This window comes from Phalaenopsis equestris, unplaced genomic scaffold (assembly GCF_001263595.1).
Source record: "Phalaenopsis equestris unplaced genomic scaffold, ASM126359v1 Scaffold000197, whole genome shotgun sequence".
In the NCBI taxonomy this organism is placed as follows: Eukaryota; Viridiplantae; Streptophyta; class Magnoliopsida; order Asparagales; family Orchidaceae; genus Phalaenopsis; species Phalaenopsis equestris.
Genome location: NW_018164639.1, coordinates 401,535 through 418,898, shown reverse-complemented (window position 1 = coordinate 418,898; position 17,364 = coordinate 401,535). Strand labels below are relative to the sequence as shown.

At 33.9% G+C, this 17,364-nt stretch overlaps 1 protein-coding gene across 1 annotated transcript in view; it reads left to right on the top strand.

Moving 5' to 3' along the window:
- The window catches only part of LOC110022550 (pantothenate kinase 1-like), a 95,069-nt gene that overhangs the window by 52,652 nt on the left and 25,053 nt on the right, over positions 1–17,364 (top strand). Inside the window, exons 10-11 of the mRNA XM_020721555.1 lie at positions 7,239–7,351; positions 7,521–7,644. Of these exons, the coding sequence (XP_020577214.1) occupies positions 7,239–7,351; positions 7,521–7,644 (237 nt within the window). The remainder of the gene's footprint in view (positions 1–7,238; positions 7,352–7,520; positions 7,645–17,364) is intronic.

Sequence of the window (17,364 nt, the reverse complement as noted above, 5' to 3'; positions counted from 1 at the left end):
TCGGGTGACCGAGTAGCCTTCGCGGACCCTCGAGTATAAATATATATCTGAGCCTAGCCCCATACGAGTGCTTGCGGTCCCCCTCACTCGAACTTTTTTTGTTTTATCGAAGTTTTGGGACAAGGCACTCGTATTACTTTTCATTTCTTTCGGGATTTCTCCAAGATTTTTGTGGATTCTTTTTCTTTTTTTTTCTTTTACTTGAGTCTTTTCTCGTTGATTGTCTCGAGTTTTCCGTCATGAGTTGTTACACTTTTTTTCGGATTTCCTGGACGACGTTTCTTTCAGACTTTGCTTTTTGTGATGCATTTAGACTTGCTATACTTAAGGAACAACAGATCTCACGGGCGTACAAGTTTGGTTTACATTTTACAGCGCTTCATTTTTACTGTTTCTACCTGTTACTGTTCTTTATGTACTGCATGTTATACTATTCATGTTTCTGTCTGCTACTGTTCTTCCTTTATAGCATGTTATATTATTCCTGTTTTTTACCTGCTATTGTTCTTCCTATACAACATGATATACTATTCCTATTTTCTACCTGCTACTGTTCTTTCTGTACAGCATGTTTATATTAGTTCTGTTTTTTGCCTACTACTGTTCTACATGCACCCTACTGTTTGTCCTGTATTGCACATTTTATATTATATAGCTTTAAGCATGTCTTCTTTTATATAGGACATTTAGAGGACTGCAACTATGTGGTTGTTTGATTTGACATCGTAACTGGACACCCTAGAAAACTTAAACTCGTCAAGACAAGGAGTTTGGAGCGAATATCATGGACAACACGACGAGGAACAACTTCAAGGTGGACCTGCAGCAACAAAACATCAAAACACATCATATAAACAGATTAATATCAACTATCACCTTCTTTTGTTTAAATAACAACTCATATGATCACTCTTTAGGCTTTTTGTATAATTCTATTGTACAATTATAAGTACTAACACTTTAGGATTACGAGATTACCGTGCGGTACGGTGTAAATCCTCCTATTTTTTTAGGCTATTTGCACAGTCCGATATTGTGTAAACATAAGTCCTAAGTCCTAAATAATTTGTAGGATTGAAATATCAAATTAAATCATTTCAAAAGACATAAAGCGGAACAATAGGATAGTTGGTACATCTTCGGGGTTTCTCCTGGATCTGTGATATTCCATACTTTTCTTCCCTTTGGATTCCTTAAATAATTGTTCCTATTTTGAGTCATTCCTATTTGATTTTCCCATGTCCATTTTCTTCCTATTTGATTTTCCCATGTCCAACCGTGAAAACCTAAACTTTGAAATCTTGAAAGCAAAACCACCTGATCCTAATCGAGAGTTTTCTTAAGTGATTTCGATCATTTAAGATGTAATTAACTATAGGGGCTTGCCTCTATAGGGAACCAGAAACCCAGATAAAATAAACTCTATGTAATTTTTTATGTTAGGTAGGGGAACTTGTTGGTCTTTTTATAAAATATTTCGCAGACCAATATGGATGTCACAAATTCTTTAGTCTAGGTGATTGAATCCCTATTACAAGTGATATATTTATTTCTTTGGGATAAATATATTTACTTGTAGTATTATATTCAATCATCTAAATTATTTAAAATGTGAGACCTGTTCGGTCTCACCTATTTTAAAATTAAAATGTTACTTTTAAAAATAAAAAAGATTATATTCATATTTAAATTATTTTTAAAATTACAAAATCATCACTTTTTCAAATCACAGAGGTTAGAAAAAAAAACGGCCGACAATGTCACAATTTTCATGTGTTTATATATCTAATAGCTAAGTTTAATATTTATATTTATAACACTTTTAAAACTTGGTAATTATGGTATTTTCTTATGTTAAGCTAAATATTTGAGTGTTATAAATCTAAATATGAAATTTTAGAAGTTTGATATGTAAATTTATAAAAATTGTGTGGTATGCATTAGAATCTTCTTTATTTTTTGCCATAATTTGGAGCAATTTTATTTTATGTTGAAAAGATGAAGCTAATAAAAGCCACGGATGATGCAGAGATAACTATCATTATTGTCCTTCACTGAGATTTGAACTATGAAAATCCGAAACACCCACCGAATAAACTTAATATCAAAAGCCCCAAGATTCATCAAAAGAACGCTTCTCTTAACCTTATAATCCTAATGATACCAATAAAAATAACTAAGCCATGTTTAATCTTGTACAGCGATGCTTAATTCCTAATGATACTGAGGTGCAGCGATGTTTAATCTTGTACTGAGATGCAGCGATAACTAAGCCATGTTTAATTCCTAATGATAATGAGATGCAGCGATGTTTAATCTTGTAAAAGCTTCCTAATAAAAATAACTAATCCATCAACTACTATATATGATTCCTTGATTAATGATTCAGATGATACCTAGCCCAAAGAATACCACTTATCACAGACAATATAATCATATAAATAAAAAAAATAAAGATGAAAAGGCAAAGAGTAATATTTATATGCAATCAACAAAAAATACTAAGTCATAAGAACTTTTCAACAACTGTAAAATCTTTGAAATATTTTTTTTAAATATTTTTTGTTAGGATAAGAACATATTATGTTCAAGAATAACAATAGGGCCTGTAAAGGTAGTGGTAACTAAAAGAAAAAAAAAATGAGATGCAGCTACTAGTAAAGATCTTCAAGACTAAACAAGAAAATAAAATGGACCTTATTTTTTTACCACTTGGCTCGCTTTTTTGAGAATGAACACAGAAATCCTAAGCTCTCGATGAGAGAAAGAGTTTCACGATTTTGAGAGAAGGAGAGCAGCTCTCGACGAGACAAAGGGTTTCACGATTTTGAGAGAAGAAAGAGAGCCGACCGCAAACGAAAGTTTTTGAGAGGGGAAGGGGAGGCTGAACTGCCGAAGAAGGGCTCGATTTTGAGAGAAGGAGAGCCGACTGCAAGAGGGGAAGGGGAGACCGATCTGAACTGCCGAAGATAGGTTCACAAGGTTAGGGCTTAGGGTTTTTACGTTTTCGTTTATATATATTTATAATATATATAGTATATTATATTAATTATATAACTTATATTATATAAATATATAATATCTATTTTTCTAATATAGTATATTAATATATTATTATTAATAATTTATTATATATTATAATTTATAGAATTTAATTTTTAAAATATGATAAATTTTTAGAGTATATAATTTTTTTAAAATATCATAAATTTTTTATATATACTTATTTTAAATTATTATATATTTTGAACAATAACGATTCGAACACATACAAACACATCACTGTTCGTGTTTGGTTCGTTTAACAAATCGAACAAAAAAAATTGTTCGTGTTCGTCTCGTTTGCTTATCGAAAACACGAACTCCCCGGGGAACCGAACATGAACTGTTCGCAAATAATGAGCTTTTTTGACAGCCCTGTACAAGATTACCTCAGATGATACTGATAGAGATGTGATACCCCCGTGCACGTTAAAAAAAATTTTAATTTGATGGTAAATTTAGGTACAATTCTGAGAGTTCCTTCGGGTACGTTTTGAGGGTATATTCTGTTACCTTCAAGTATGAAGGTAATTTGGTAATGAATAATAAAGATGTTAAAATGATAAATACTTAAAGTTAAATGAGAATGAATAAAATTAAAGTAAAAGTTCGGGGTTTTAGAAAATAATAAGCCGCAATTTCATTTGTTCATTCATGCATCGTATAAGCATCATAATATAATAGATATAAGGATTATAATAACTCAATAAGTCAAACTTACAATTGAAATTAATGCTTTCTTTCAGGAGAAGAAAAGTTTTTGGTTTATATGTTTGGTGGGAGAATTTGGTTTTTATGAAGAAGACTGCAACTGATAAGTACTAGTTATACTGTATTTGTAGTTTCTTTTTATTGTTTCCTTCAGATATTGATATAATATTCATTACTGGTTTGAGATGTGGTTTTCAGTTTATATTATTTGTTGATGTTTAATTTCATTGTACTTTTGTGGATTTTGGTCTCTTTTATAAATTGAAAGATTTTATAATTATGTGTATAATTGTTTAAATGTTAATATTGTTCGACCGCTATTCTCGTCTTAATTAATTTTAAGTTCTGGGCTGGGTCGTGACATTTTAACAAATTCCTTTTTCAACAGGAGTGTTATCATCTTCTTTTGATGCATATCGATTATGATCCATTGGAGTATTTGTTGGTTTGAACCTAGTGTTCTTGTTTCCTTTAATAAGTCAGAGATTTATTTTCTCTAGGATATGACAATACCTTCTTTGGATCTAATTTCTTCCTTTCTAATGAAGTATCTTAAAGTTCCAAGATCTTTAATTTCATACTCAGAAGCTATTTTTTTTAATTATTTAAAGTTCTACATTATTATCTGTAAGAAAATATGATCTATATATATAATAAGGATAACTATCATAACTTTTTGATTTGATTTTATAAACAAAGTGTGATTAGCCTGACACTGATAATACATATTGGCAAAAATAATCTTGATGGACCTTTCAAATTATGCTCTAGTAAATTGTTTCAATTCTTACAATTATTTCATTAGTTTGCACACTAAGTGGTATCTCCATAGACACAATGTCCTCAGGATTACGTTAAGAAATGCATTTTTAAGGACTAGTTAATCTAAATGGCAGTCCTGGTTGATAACCAATGACGGTAATAGTATTATTGTGTTGAGTTTCGCCATTGATGCAAATGCCTTCTAGTAGCTAATACAATAGGATTGAGTGAATTTTTTTCCTACAAGTCTTGCCTTTAACTTTTCTATGCTTTTTTCTGCTTTGTATTTAGCGTTGAATACACATTTACCTCATAAAGTTCTTTTCCTAGGCGACAGAGTTGTTATGATCCAAGTACCATTCTTTTTAAGGGTGAGAATCTCTTTTTTCGCAAACTTTTTCCGCAGGAATGAATAAGTCCTGTTGAATTAAATTTGAGATATGCACATTTTCCAAATTTTGAACAAAAGATTTGTAAGAGTAGGATATTTTTTGATAGGTTACAAATTCTTCTATAAGGTGTTTGTGCGTTTTTGTTCTCCTTATTCCTCTTGGTTCTCATGATGTGTTGAACCCAGTCTCTGTGTGAATACTTAGGGTTTGTGGAGTTGGTTTCAATGTTTTGCATTCCTAATTTTGCATGGTCTCTTAATTGCTCACTAGGTTTTTTCTTTTTGGAGTACACAAAGAGTTCTTGGTTCTTAGTAGGAGCCGTGAGAGGATTTAGTAGAGTAGTGTGTTCATTTTCAGGTTTATTTATGATAGTGTGGACAAGAGTGGGTTCATCAAGGATATAAGGGAGGTGAGGTTGAGGTTCCTGAATTGTACCTCAAGTTTGATTTTCTCTCCAACTCTCTCCCTGAATGCTATATTTGGGGTAATATGGCTGGTTTTTAAAGTAGGTGACATTCAAGGAGTTGTAGAATTTTTGTTTTTCTGGAGAGTAGCATTTATATTTATTTTTGTTTGAGTAGTAGCTCACAAAGCTGCATTTGATTGACCTGAGTCAACTTTGGTTAGATGTAGATGGACTGAAGAGATGCAGTCAAAAATTTTGTGGTAGGTTAGAGTTGAGGGGCTGAATGTGCGGGTAGGATTTTATAAGGATGCTGCGAGATTTGTTGGACATCTTATTCATGAGATAAATAGATGTGAGAATTGTATCCTCCCCCACAATTATTTTGGTACATTTTTACTTAATAGAATTGAATGGCCCATTTCGAACAGATGTTTGTTCTATCTTCTAGCCACATGTGGGGGGGGGGGGGGAGGAAGAGTGTCAACATAAGAGCGTATTTGAATGATGTTATTTTTTGATAGATAAAGTTCGAAAGTGGGGCTGTAGTAATCTTTTACATTATCAGCTTCGAGAATCTAGCTCTGAAATTGGGTGAATCATGTTGTGAGAGGTTTCAAATATGCTGGTATTTTCAGATTTTTTGTCCATGAGAAATGTCCAACTGATTGTGGTTTGATCGTTAATGAAAGTAACAAACCAACTAGCCCCATTTGTATTTCAGATTTTTCCAAAAGAAATTTGATTAAGTATAAAATCTATCACAGTTAACATTTACACCACAAAAATCAAAACCAACAAATTATAAGTTTGAGAAATTCTTAATGTTGAATGCAAACCACTCTTGAATCAGTCTAGATGAAATAATGAAAATTGAAATCACCAATTGGAAGATCCGCCCTCAAATTTGTACAAGGAGACTCATTTTTCGAAAGTTACCATCAGTAGTTCTAAATCATTTGAAGAATTATCGTCCAAAAATTTAAATTAATTTGAGAGGAACATACATTAGTTCAAGTGGAAACAGTTCAATAATTCAATAAAAAATTACATACCTCGTGGTTGTATCTATGTCCAAAAGGCCCAAAATCAATGAAAAATGAGAATCCACCATAATTTGATCAAATACTGCAGATTTCAATTAAATGCATTTGGATACCTGCAAGAATAGTAAGTTTTCAAGCTTAGTTTCAACAAATGAATAAGTTTCTAACTTTGAAATCCCTTTCTGGTTATTCAAAATAATTCCCAGTTTAAGTTATAGTGTAACACCTGAGTATAAAAGGAAACCAAGTAGCTCAATGTCGGATTATGGCTGCATTGTAAAATCAGCAATTACCTTTATTCTTTGTTGCAATAGATATAAAAAAAATTGCAAATCCCAAAATTCTTGATGACATAAATGTTGTGTAGTTAAGAAAATAGAGCAACAACTTAGCCATGGTAGCAAGGTCTCGAAGAATGAAATAAAAAGCCAAATTTTCTGCTCTACCACATAGACATTAGGGGCCAAACACACCGATACTGTAAACAATCGTACTTTTCAAGACAAAATAGCGGAACCAAGTTACTGAATGAGATATTGGAAACCAGTACATACATATATATCTTGACAATTACTCACTTGGGCTGCTAATGAATTAAGTTCTTCATTGTTCACGGAGATTCATTTATTTTTCCTATCAAGTTTGAGATGAGCCTGAACATGAATATTAATTTAAGCATGCAATTTGATGTAGCAAATCACTGCTGTACTTTATGCCTTAAGAGCCTTGTAAATGATGTAAAAACTCTTTTTTTTTAGAAAAATAAAGTTCAGATCCATATTTGGGCTTTTTGATTGTCTATTATCATTCCTTTGAATTTGTTGCTGACAAAATTGTGTGCTGAATTATTTGTAATTCTTGGTCTTGATCTATAAAATGCAGGTATCTTTTCTTGTAGCATCACTTCTAAGGCTTAATAGGGTTTATTTTGGAGGATCTTACATACGGGGACATGCTAGCACAATGGACAATATTTCATATGCTATTGATTTTTGGTACTTCATATACCAACTCTATTAGTTTTATGAAATGCTCCCATATTACACCAGTGTTTGTGCTTTTCAAATTGCTATTCATTTGCAGGTCATTGTACTTCTACCATTATCTTATTATGCTTCCAAAATTTTGTAGTTTTCTAATCTTGTAAATTCTTTAATCTCTCAGGTCAAAAGGTCAAATGCATGCCATTTTTTTGCGCCACGAGGGGTTTTTGGGGGCTCTGGGTGCATTACTGAATTATGAGAATCTCAAAAGTGATGATTTGATACTTGAAGATTCAAAGGAAAGTGTAAGTAATGAGAATCTTAAAAAGTGATGATTTCATATTTGGGGGTTCAAAGAAAAATGTTAGTCATGAGAACATAACTAGCATTTAATCATACATAGATAGGCTATTCACTTGTAAATTGAGAAACGATTTATTTAATTTTGAATAAAAAAATATCTGCAATATGCCAGATTGATTCGTTTTGTTTTTTGCATGTTTTGTTTAATGCACATACATTGACAATTATTACAAAATATTTTGGGTATTAGTTGTTGAGTCATCATTGGTATATTTAGGTAGCATGAGATTACATGAATTTCAAGTGTATTAAAATTTATATTTACTTATTTTAGCAATCTTTTTGAAAAATCGTTATTTATTTTATTCATTAACATATACTGGAGGTGAACTCACAATGTTAGGTACTTTTCTTAGGAATAAATAGTATTATATGAGAAAAATGTTGAGAGTACAATTAGAGCATTTAATAAGAGTTGTCAGAGTACAAAGGAAGATACAAAGTAATAAATATATAAAGCAAGAAGCGAAAGGTTGTAACGTCTAATCATACATGAAAAGAACAAAGAAGACTAACATTTCAATTGGATTGCCTTGCTTGAAGCCTGATGAAAGCTAGAAAATGATGGCACATTTTATTTCGATTTTATTCTAATTCTGCAAATCGAATTTGAAACCTTCTACTCAGTGGAACATCATTACTAATATTACTTCCATTAGAAACTAGTGGATGTTGATCATCTACTTCTTCGTTGATAGAGAGAGAGGGCAAGTAGCTACAATTAGGGAGTTCAAACTTATACTTTTGTTTGTGCAAGATGTAAAGGCCATGTGCATTGGGCTAGTGCTTACGTTAGGCTCATGATTCTGAAGAAACTTTGTTGGTTCCATATTTTTTAAGCAGACCTGAAGTAATAATCTTGGATCAGCAATGATTAAGGGATGAGCTGATGTTCCATTTTATAAGCCTCTTATGCTTGACTGTTTGAATGTTTCATATTTGGATGAGTTTTGAAAAATTCAAAAAAAATTATGTACAAAAATTTACAAAAAGAACAATATGAAGGGATGTCCTAAAAAATTACCTACTGCCAATAATCACAAAACTTTCACAGGACTTTAACCCGATCCACACCTTATTTTCCAAACACAATGTAATGCCTATTTCAACCAAAACCTTAACCGTATTAGCCATGTAGAGATGAGCTATAGCAACATTTACTTGCAAAGATTTACGAAAGATAGATCTGAAAAAGTATAGAATGGATTAGTTGAAGAAATACAGTCGAAGTTGCGGAAAAGTAATCTTGATAGGGGTGATTAGTGGTTTCACATAAGCATCGAATTGAGGAGACCATTTAAGCATATGCATTTGGAAATCATTGACGTAGTATGTATGTTTGGAGTAGAGTGATGCGTAGTTTGCATCTAAGGATAGTCTTATAATAATGTGATAATAATTAATTAATCTAATTAAGTAATTAGCTTGAAAGTGTAAATATGATAAGATTTTATGAATGACATTCATGTTGGTTTTGCCTCGTGAAAATTTACATGAAATTTACAAAGAGGTCAGCCTAGCAAGCTCAAAGATTTCTCTTGAAAAAGATGGTTGTTAATGTTACGATCAAGTGTAGTCTTGATTAAAATACAAAACAAAATTAGGCGAAAAGGGAGGTGCAATCTTAAACCCATTGATCAACCTATCACTTTAGCAATTGAATGATAGTTGTGAACAACAGGAGTTGCAGTATTCAAAGAGATGACAGCTGTGAACAACAAGAGTTGCAGTATCTGAAGAGATGATAGTTGGAGGTGCCTTTGAACAAATAGGAACCATCAACACATAAGATAGGGTGATACCGTTCTAGGACTCCTAGAAGTCTTTTAAAAAGGGATTTTAGCGAGGTGTGGTTGTGGAATAGGGAGAAAAATGATAATAATACTTGAGTTTCAACAACATTTGCACAGTGGTCAACGTCGACCATCGGCTATCTTTGCTAAAAATGATGGAGTAAGCCACAAAGCGACATTGTGGGGATGGCGAGGAGATTCACCACGTATTTCTTCACGAGCTATAGACACACCACTTACAAAAAGAAATGATACTACATTTTATAGGTAGAAGAGATTACAATATCCAAGTGTTTGAAAAAAATCAAGAAATAACAAAATATAAATAGTCTCCTTCTAGAAATAAACCCTAACTAGCCTTCCAAAATAGAAAAAAAAAAAGAAAGTCTTCAAATGTTTGACGACATAAATTCTGATGAGAAGTCGCTTCAGGCTAATTGGGCTGGGATTGTCTTATTTCTCATGTGTGTGGGAAGTTTCACGGATATTCGGAAAGCGAGATTAAGGGATTAGCTCCCATATCATTCTCTCCATTTAGGAGAGGCTCATTATTCTTCTCTAGGGGGACCTGGATTTCGCTGTCAGATATTCTTTCTCACAAAATATTTATATAGCTTTTTCAAGTAATAGTTCACTACTCATATTTGACCTGTTCCCTGAGAATGTACTATTGAACTGAACCGAAACTTTATACTCAGCTTATCCCATGTAATCTTCTCCAAATAGCTGAAAATTTCTTATTTTCATATGAGGTGATGACATGTTGGCCCTCCCTCAATAGTGACAATCATGGAGGTCGACAAAAGGTCAGGCAATCATGAATTCACTTTTTCGGGGCTGTCATGTGTCTAGTATAAGCTCCTTGGGCTCACTTTTATCGGCTTGAAGTTGATGCTCCTCCCTGACATATTCATTTTCTTCCTTGTTATTGTCCATTCTTCAATTGCTTCTTGCTCAGTGAAAGAGATCGTCATCCTATTTGTGCACTCTAACTGGCATTTTTTGGCTGGGATGGATTTGGGAGCACTGACGGTCTCCACCTTTTCTCCACTCTGAATAGGTTCCTCCTTAGGCATGTGGACTTGAGAGTGCTTTGTTCTCTTCACCATGAAGTCTAGGGTCTAGAAATCCTTTAATGTCCAATAATGATGCAAATGTACAACATTGTCAATGGACGATCTCAATTCCTAAAGGTATTGGTCTATGCTATTCTCCTAACTAGCTCACACTTCAACATAAGCTGTTCGAACTCAATGGTGTACTTTTCTGCTGAGAGATCTTGTTGTTGTTAGTGGTGAAATCTCAAGAACGTGTACTGTTTGTAATGCCCTAGCATGTATCATTCAGGAGCAATGTTGCAAATAAAAAAAATATTACATTTGCTTGGATTCTTTTCTTTTAGCTGAATATTTAGATTAAGAATATGTATTAATTAAGTTACCTAACATTGATTATACAGAATATTATGTAACTAAAATAGATTGTACAAACTATTATTTATTGGAATAAAAACAAAGGAAAAAACATTCAACCTATTTGCTCAAAATATTGACATGGTATCAGAGCCACTTCGAATATTTAGGGTTTGAATCTTTGGAGTCTTCAATGTTGCAATTGTTTGTTTTTTTCGATTGCAAACCTTCGGGTCTCGTCGGACTCCTCGTCTGCTTTATCCAAACCCTCGTCTGCTTCGCCTGGAGAGCTCGTCTGGTTCGCCTAAACCATTATCTGCCTCGTGTGGACTACTTGGCTACCCTAATTGGTTCGTCTGCTCCGTTGATCTGCTCCGTTTGACTGCCCTAACTGGTACGTCTGCTCCGCTCGACTGCTTTGCCTGCTCCGCTCATTTTGCGAAACGTTCCGCTCGTCTGCTCCGCTCATATGCTCTACTCGTTCTGCGAAACGCTTCGCTCGTCTTGCGAAACTCTCCGCTCATCCACTCGTCACCCGATCTCTTCGTCTGCTTCAACTGCCTCGACTACGTTTTTTCTTGTCCACTTTTCTCACTTCATCCGCTTCATATACTTCATATGCTTCTGCTTTGTTAGCATCAACTATATCTTCAGTTTGGGCATAATTGGCGTATTTCAACGCCATTATACTTCCTGGATCGTCGCACTGAAAAATCTTAGACTTCGGATTTGGCTTCGGACTCCTCTAATTTAAATCAGTGAACAGTTTTTGAATCTCTTAGGTTGATTCAGATCAATGATTTGATTTTTTTGGATATCTTGGTTTCTTTGATTTTTGGTTGATTTCGATCCACGAACTTCTTAATCAATTTGTGAACGAAAAGTTTATTTTGGATGTCTTCTGAAATCTTAGCTATTAGATTTACTGGAAAAAGTTATGCCGCATGGAAATTTCAGCTCAGAATGTTCTTAAAAGGGAAGGAGTTTTGGGGCTATATTGATGGGTCTTCTCCAGCTCCTACTGAGACAAAAGATCTTGGTCAATGAGAAACAAAGGATGCTCGGATTGTTTCCTGGATTTTGGAATCTATTGAGGCTCATATGGTAAATAATTTACGATCTTTCGATAGTGCTAAAGAAATGTAGGAATATTTGAAGCATGTTTACAATCAAGATAATTCTGCAAAACGCTTTTAATTGGAACTTGACATGAGTAATTATTGTCAGGGTAATCTTTCAATTGAACAATATTTTTCTGTCTTTCTAAATTTATGGAGCGAATATACTGACATTATCTATGCTAAGGTGTCAAAGGAGAACTTAGCTAGTCTTTAGGCTATTCGTGAAGAAAGTCACTGTGATCAGTTTATAGTGAAGCTCAGACCTGAATTTGAAATAGCTCGGGCTGGGTTGCTCAACAGACATCCGGTTCCTTGTTTGGATATCTGTTTTGGTGGATTTCTGCGCGAAGATCAAAGATTGACGACACAAGCTGCTATTAGTACAACAGGTGGATCATCAGAAATAGTTAATATGATTTATGCTGCTCATACCAAAGAGAAGGGACCTGTGCAGTGCTACAGCGGTAAGAAATTGGTAATATTGCACGGATTTGTAAATATAAGTGTTGTAACTATTGCAAGCAAAATTGACATATTATTACAAATTTACACGACCCGAGAACTGCAAAGCACAAGCACTTCATGCCATGGTATCCGACACTCATAATCTTGGCTCAACATCCACAGTTGCTGACAATAATCAATCAGTTGCCACACTAGATATAGTTCAACAGATGATTCTCTCTGTCTTTTCTGCTCTCGACCTTCAAGGGTAAGGTAAAACTATTTGCTTCCATTCATTCTCCTTGGTTTGTTGATTCGGGTACCACAAATCATTTGACTGAAACAACTGATTTATTGCATAACCAATGACCGTGCACTGATACTCAACATATTCAGGTTGCTGATGGAAATATTATTCTAATTACAACAGTTGGTGATATTAAGTCCTCCTTTAGACATATCTTGGTTTCTTCTAAATTATCTATTAACTTACTCTCTGTTGGTCAAATTGTGAATAATAACTGTAACATACATTTTTCTTGTGATGATTGTATTGTGCAGGATCACGTGTCAGAGAAGGTGATAGCGAATGACCCTAAAGTGGGCAGACTATTTCCATTACAATTTACCGTTCCTCAGATTATAGCATTAGCTTATTCAATTTTTGATAATAAGGCGGACATCTGACATAAAAGACTAGGTCATCCAAATGATATGGTGTTGAAACATTTACTTAAAAGTGATCTTTTTCATTCTAAAAGTTAGAGGTGCTTTTCATTTTACAGATAAGAATTTAGTAGTTGATTGTTCTGTTTATAAACTTTAAAAAAGTAAGACATTACTTTTTCCTATTTCAGACAGTTGTGCGAATAAATATTTTGACATTATTCATAGTGATGTTTGGGTAATTATACCAGTTATTTCACATGCTCAATATAGATATTTTGTGGCATATATTGATGATTATAGTCGATTTACTTGGATCTATTTTTTGCATTCCAAAGTATAAGTATTTAATGTATTTCAAATCGTTTTAACATATATTGAAACTCAGTTCTCCGCTTGCATAAAAATCTTACGGTCTGATAATGACGGCCAATATATGTCTTATGAGTTTCAAGCATTTGTCCATAACAAAGGTATTGTTTCACAATGTTCATGTCTCTATACACAGCAACAAAATGGAGTTACTGAACGGAAAAATCTACATTTATTGGATATTGTGCACACATTACTGATAAAATCTTCTATTCCAGCTAAAATTTGGACTGAAGTTTTATCCACTACAGTTTATCTCATTAATCATTTATCATCTCAAAAATTGAAGTATGATTTTCCCTACTATCAATTTTTTGGTAAACATCCTAATTATCATATGCTATATAGTTTCGGATGTGTTTGCTTTGTTCATCTACTTGCTCATGAACGTCATAAGTTGTAGCTCAGTTAGTACGATGTGCCTTTATGGGGTACAATCCTAATCATAAAAGTTTTTTGTGTTATGATTCGATTAATACTCGCTGACATATTTCTCGGAATGTAATTTTCTTTGAACATAAATATGATTTTCAGCATCATGTGTTGACACTGGATACAATTATATTTCCACAATTTGATAATTCTTTTGTTGATAAACGATTCAAGCCGGGCATTGTCTACACACGACGCCTGCCCCCTTCACCTTCAATTCTCCCCGGCCCTGATCCAGAAATTGCTCTAATAAGACTTCGACGATCAACTCAGTGTACTCGTCCTCCAGATTGTATGAGTATTTTGCAATTTTAACTAATACTAATGTTCTTACCTCTTACTTTCAGGCTACTAAACAGACTTGCTGGGTCAAAGCCATGCAAGAGGAACTTCAGGCACTTCAAGACAATCACGCTTGGGATATTATTTCATGTTTTACAGATGTTAAACTCATTGGTTGTAAATGGGTTTACTCTCTTAAACTCTGATCTGATTGCTTTCTTGATGGATATAAGACAATATTGGTAGCTCTTGGCAATCGACAAGAATACGATATTGATTATGAGAAACATTTGCACGTGTAGCTAAGATGACAACTGTCCGGCTAGTGTTATCTATTGCTGCATTTAAAGACTGGTTTTTAAAGCAGATGAATGTTAAGAATGCATTCTTACATGGGGATCTCAAAGAAGATGTCTATATGACTCCTCCTCTAGGCTTGTTTTCTACACCTTTACATGATGTTTGTAAGGTTAAACGGTCTTTATACGGTTTGAAAAAGGATCCACGAGCCTGGTTTGAAAAGTTTCGCAATATCTTTCTTAGCTTCTCTTTTATTCAAAGTCAGTATGATTCATCATTATTTTTTTGTGAAACTGACAAGGGAATTGTTTTGGTATTAGTTTATGTTGATGTTATTGTCATCACAGGATCTAACAGTCAATTGATGTCTCAGCTACAGAAGCGCCTTCAGACTTGTTTTCATATGAAGGATTTGAGATCATTAACTTATTTCTTAGGACTTGAGGTTCACTCTTCTCCTGCTGGTATTTTTCTTCATCAGCATAACTATACTTAGGGACTCATTGCTTTGGTTGATCTTCAAGATGGTCGCTCTGTTGATACTCCTTTGGAAGTAAATGTCAAATTACAACGAAATGATGGTGACTTTCTATCTGAACCATCTCTATGTCGACAACTTGTTGGGAGTCTCAATTATCTGACCATTACGCGTCCTAATATTTCATTTGTTGTGCAACAAGTTAGTCAATTTATGCAAGCACCTACCCATCTTCATTTAGTTGCAGTTCGACGTATTGTTCAGTATTTGAAAGGTACTTCTCATCGTGGTTTGTTCTTTTCTGCGAAGTTTTCTCACCTTAACAACCTATAGTGATGCTAATTAGATTGGTTGTTCTGATACACCCTGATCTATTACTGGATGGTGCACGTTTCTCTACAACTCTTTAATTTCTTGGAAGAACAAGAAACAAGATCGAGTGTCTAACTCATCTACTGAATCAGAATATCGCGTTATGTCCTCTGCTTGTTCCGAGATCATTTGGCTTCGGGGTGTGCTGGTTGAGCTTGACAACTTGAGTCTACTTCTCTTCATGTAGATAATACTAGCGCTATGCAGATTGCTGCTAATCCCGTCTTTCACGAGCGCACGAAACACATTGAAGTAGACTGTCATTTCATTCGAGAAACCTATGAGGATGACATTATATCTCTTATATTACTTATGATCTTCAAACTAACGGTTGATATATTTACTAAGGCTCTTTCTTAGCAACGTCATCAATTTCTTGTTGGCAAATTGATGTTTCTTGATCAATAAACATCAATTTGAGGGGGGATATCAATCAGGAGTAAATGAAATCAGACAGGATATAAAGTTTCCTTCTTTGCAATGGTGCAAAGAAGGAAATATTATGCTTGCATGAATTTTTTCCTTTTAGCTGAATATTCAGATTAGAAATATGTATTAATTAAGTTACCTAACATAGATTGTACAAAATATTATATACCTAAAATAGATTATACAGACTATTATTTATTGGATTGAAAGCAAAGGAAAAAACATTCAGCCTATTTGCTCAAAATATTAGCAATATGTACTTGCGTTGCATATCTATTTTATTTTGGACCGGGTAGTGATTTTGTTTTTTTTTTGCAAACACTAGCGTAGTTGCTTCAAAATTTTCAACCATAGAGACGCATTTTTCTTCAACTTGATGGTGACCAGCTTTACACTTTTGTCAGGTGGATTCCTTTGTACTCAAAAGCCCATTCTAATATCTTGAGCTACTCGATGAACTCATTGCGGGTTCTTGTGGCCATCAAAATTTGCTAAATTCATCTTTATTGCAACATTATGGCTTCTTCTATGTATTACATGCCAAATCATCAGGGTGGTTATTCATTATTAGAAACTTTTTAGTGGAAGGGATTCAATTCCTCCTCTTGATCTAACATGTCATTATTGTGGCTATGAGTGACCTCACTAGATTGTCTGCTCTAAAGGATAGCAAATCTCTATTTCATTTTGAGGATTTCCTTTTGCATATCCTCCATGCTAAGCTTCTAAACATCTCGATGAAGGTTTTTCCTTGGCCGCATGGCATCCTTATCTCTCTATAAGGTTTTTTATGAATGTGGGATTGCAAATCAATGTTGATTGTGGGCTTAAGTTTTGGGGTTAAGTGCTGGGGTGGAATTTGTAAATTTTGGAATATTTAATTTTGAAAAATTTAAAGTTGGGGCTAGGAATTGTGATAGAAATAATTTGGTTACAGTGGAAATTTGTTTTTTAAAATTTTGTATTGGGACATAAAAGACAACCTTAAAAAATTTAAGGCTTGTCGGGCTCTGATACTAGATAATACTGTTCTAGGACTCCTGGAAGGTATTTAGGTAAAGGATTTACTAGGGAATGTGATCATGGAATAGCGAGGGAATGAAAATACGTGAGTTCGACGACAGTTGGATGGTTGTCGGTGTCGATTGGCGACTGTCTCTATTGAAAACAATGGAGGAATCCGTAAAGCGACATTTTGGGGATGGCAAGGAGATTCACCACCTAGTCGTGCATAAGCAATAGACACACCACTTACAAAATGAGTACAATACAATACTCCATAGGTAGAAATTGGAGATTTCAATCACCAAAATAAAACAAAATTAAAAGCCTGAAAAATTTAGGAAATGACTAGATATAAATTCTTTTACCCAAAAAAAAATTCTAACCAGCCTTCCAAAATAGGAAAAAATATAAAAATTAGAAGTTTTCAAATATTTGGTGGCAAAAATTCAGGCTGAGGTTTTGTTTCAGTTTCCGTGTGCTTGGAAAGTTATGTGGATATCCTGAAAGTGGGACTGCAAGATTACTGGATCAACTTCTGCGGAAGTACGGGATCAGC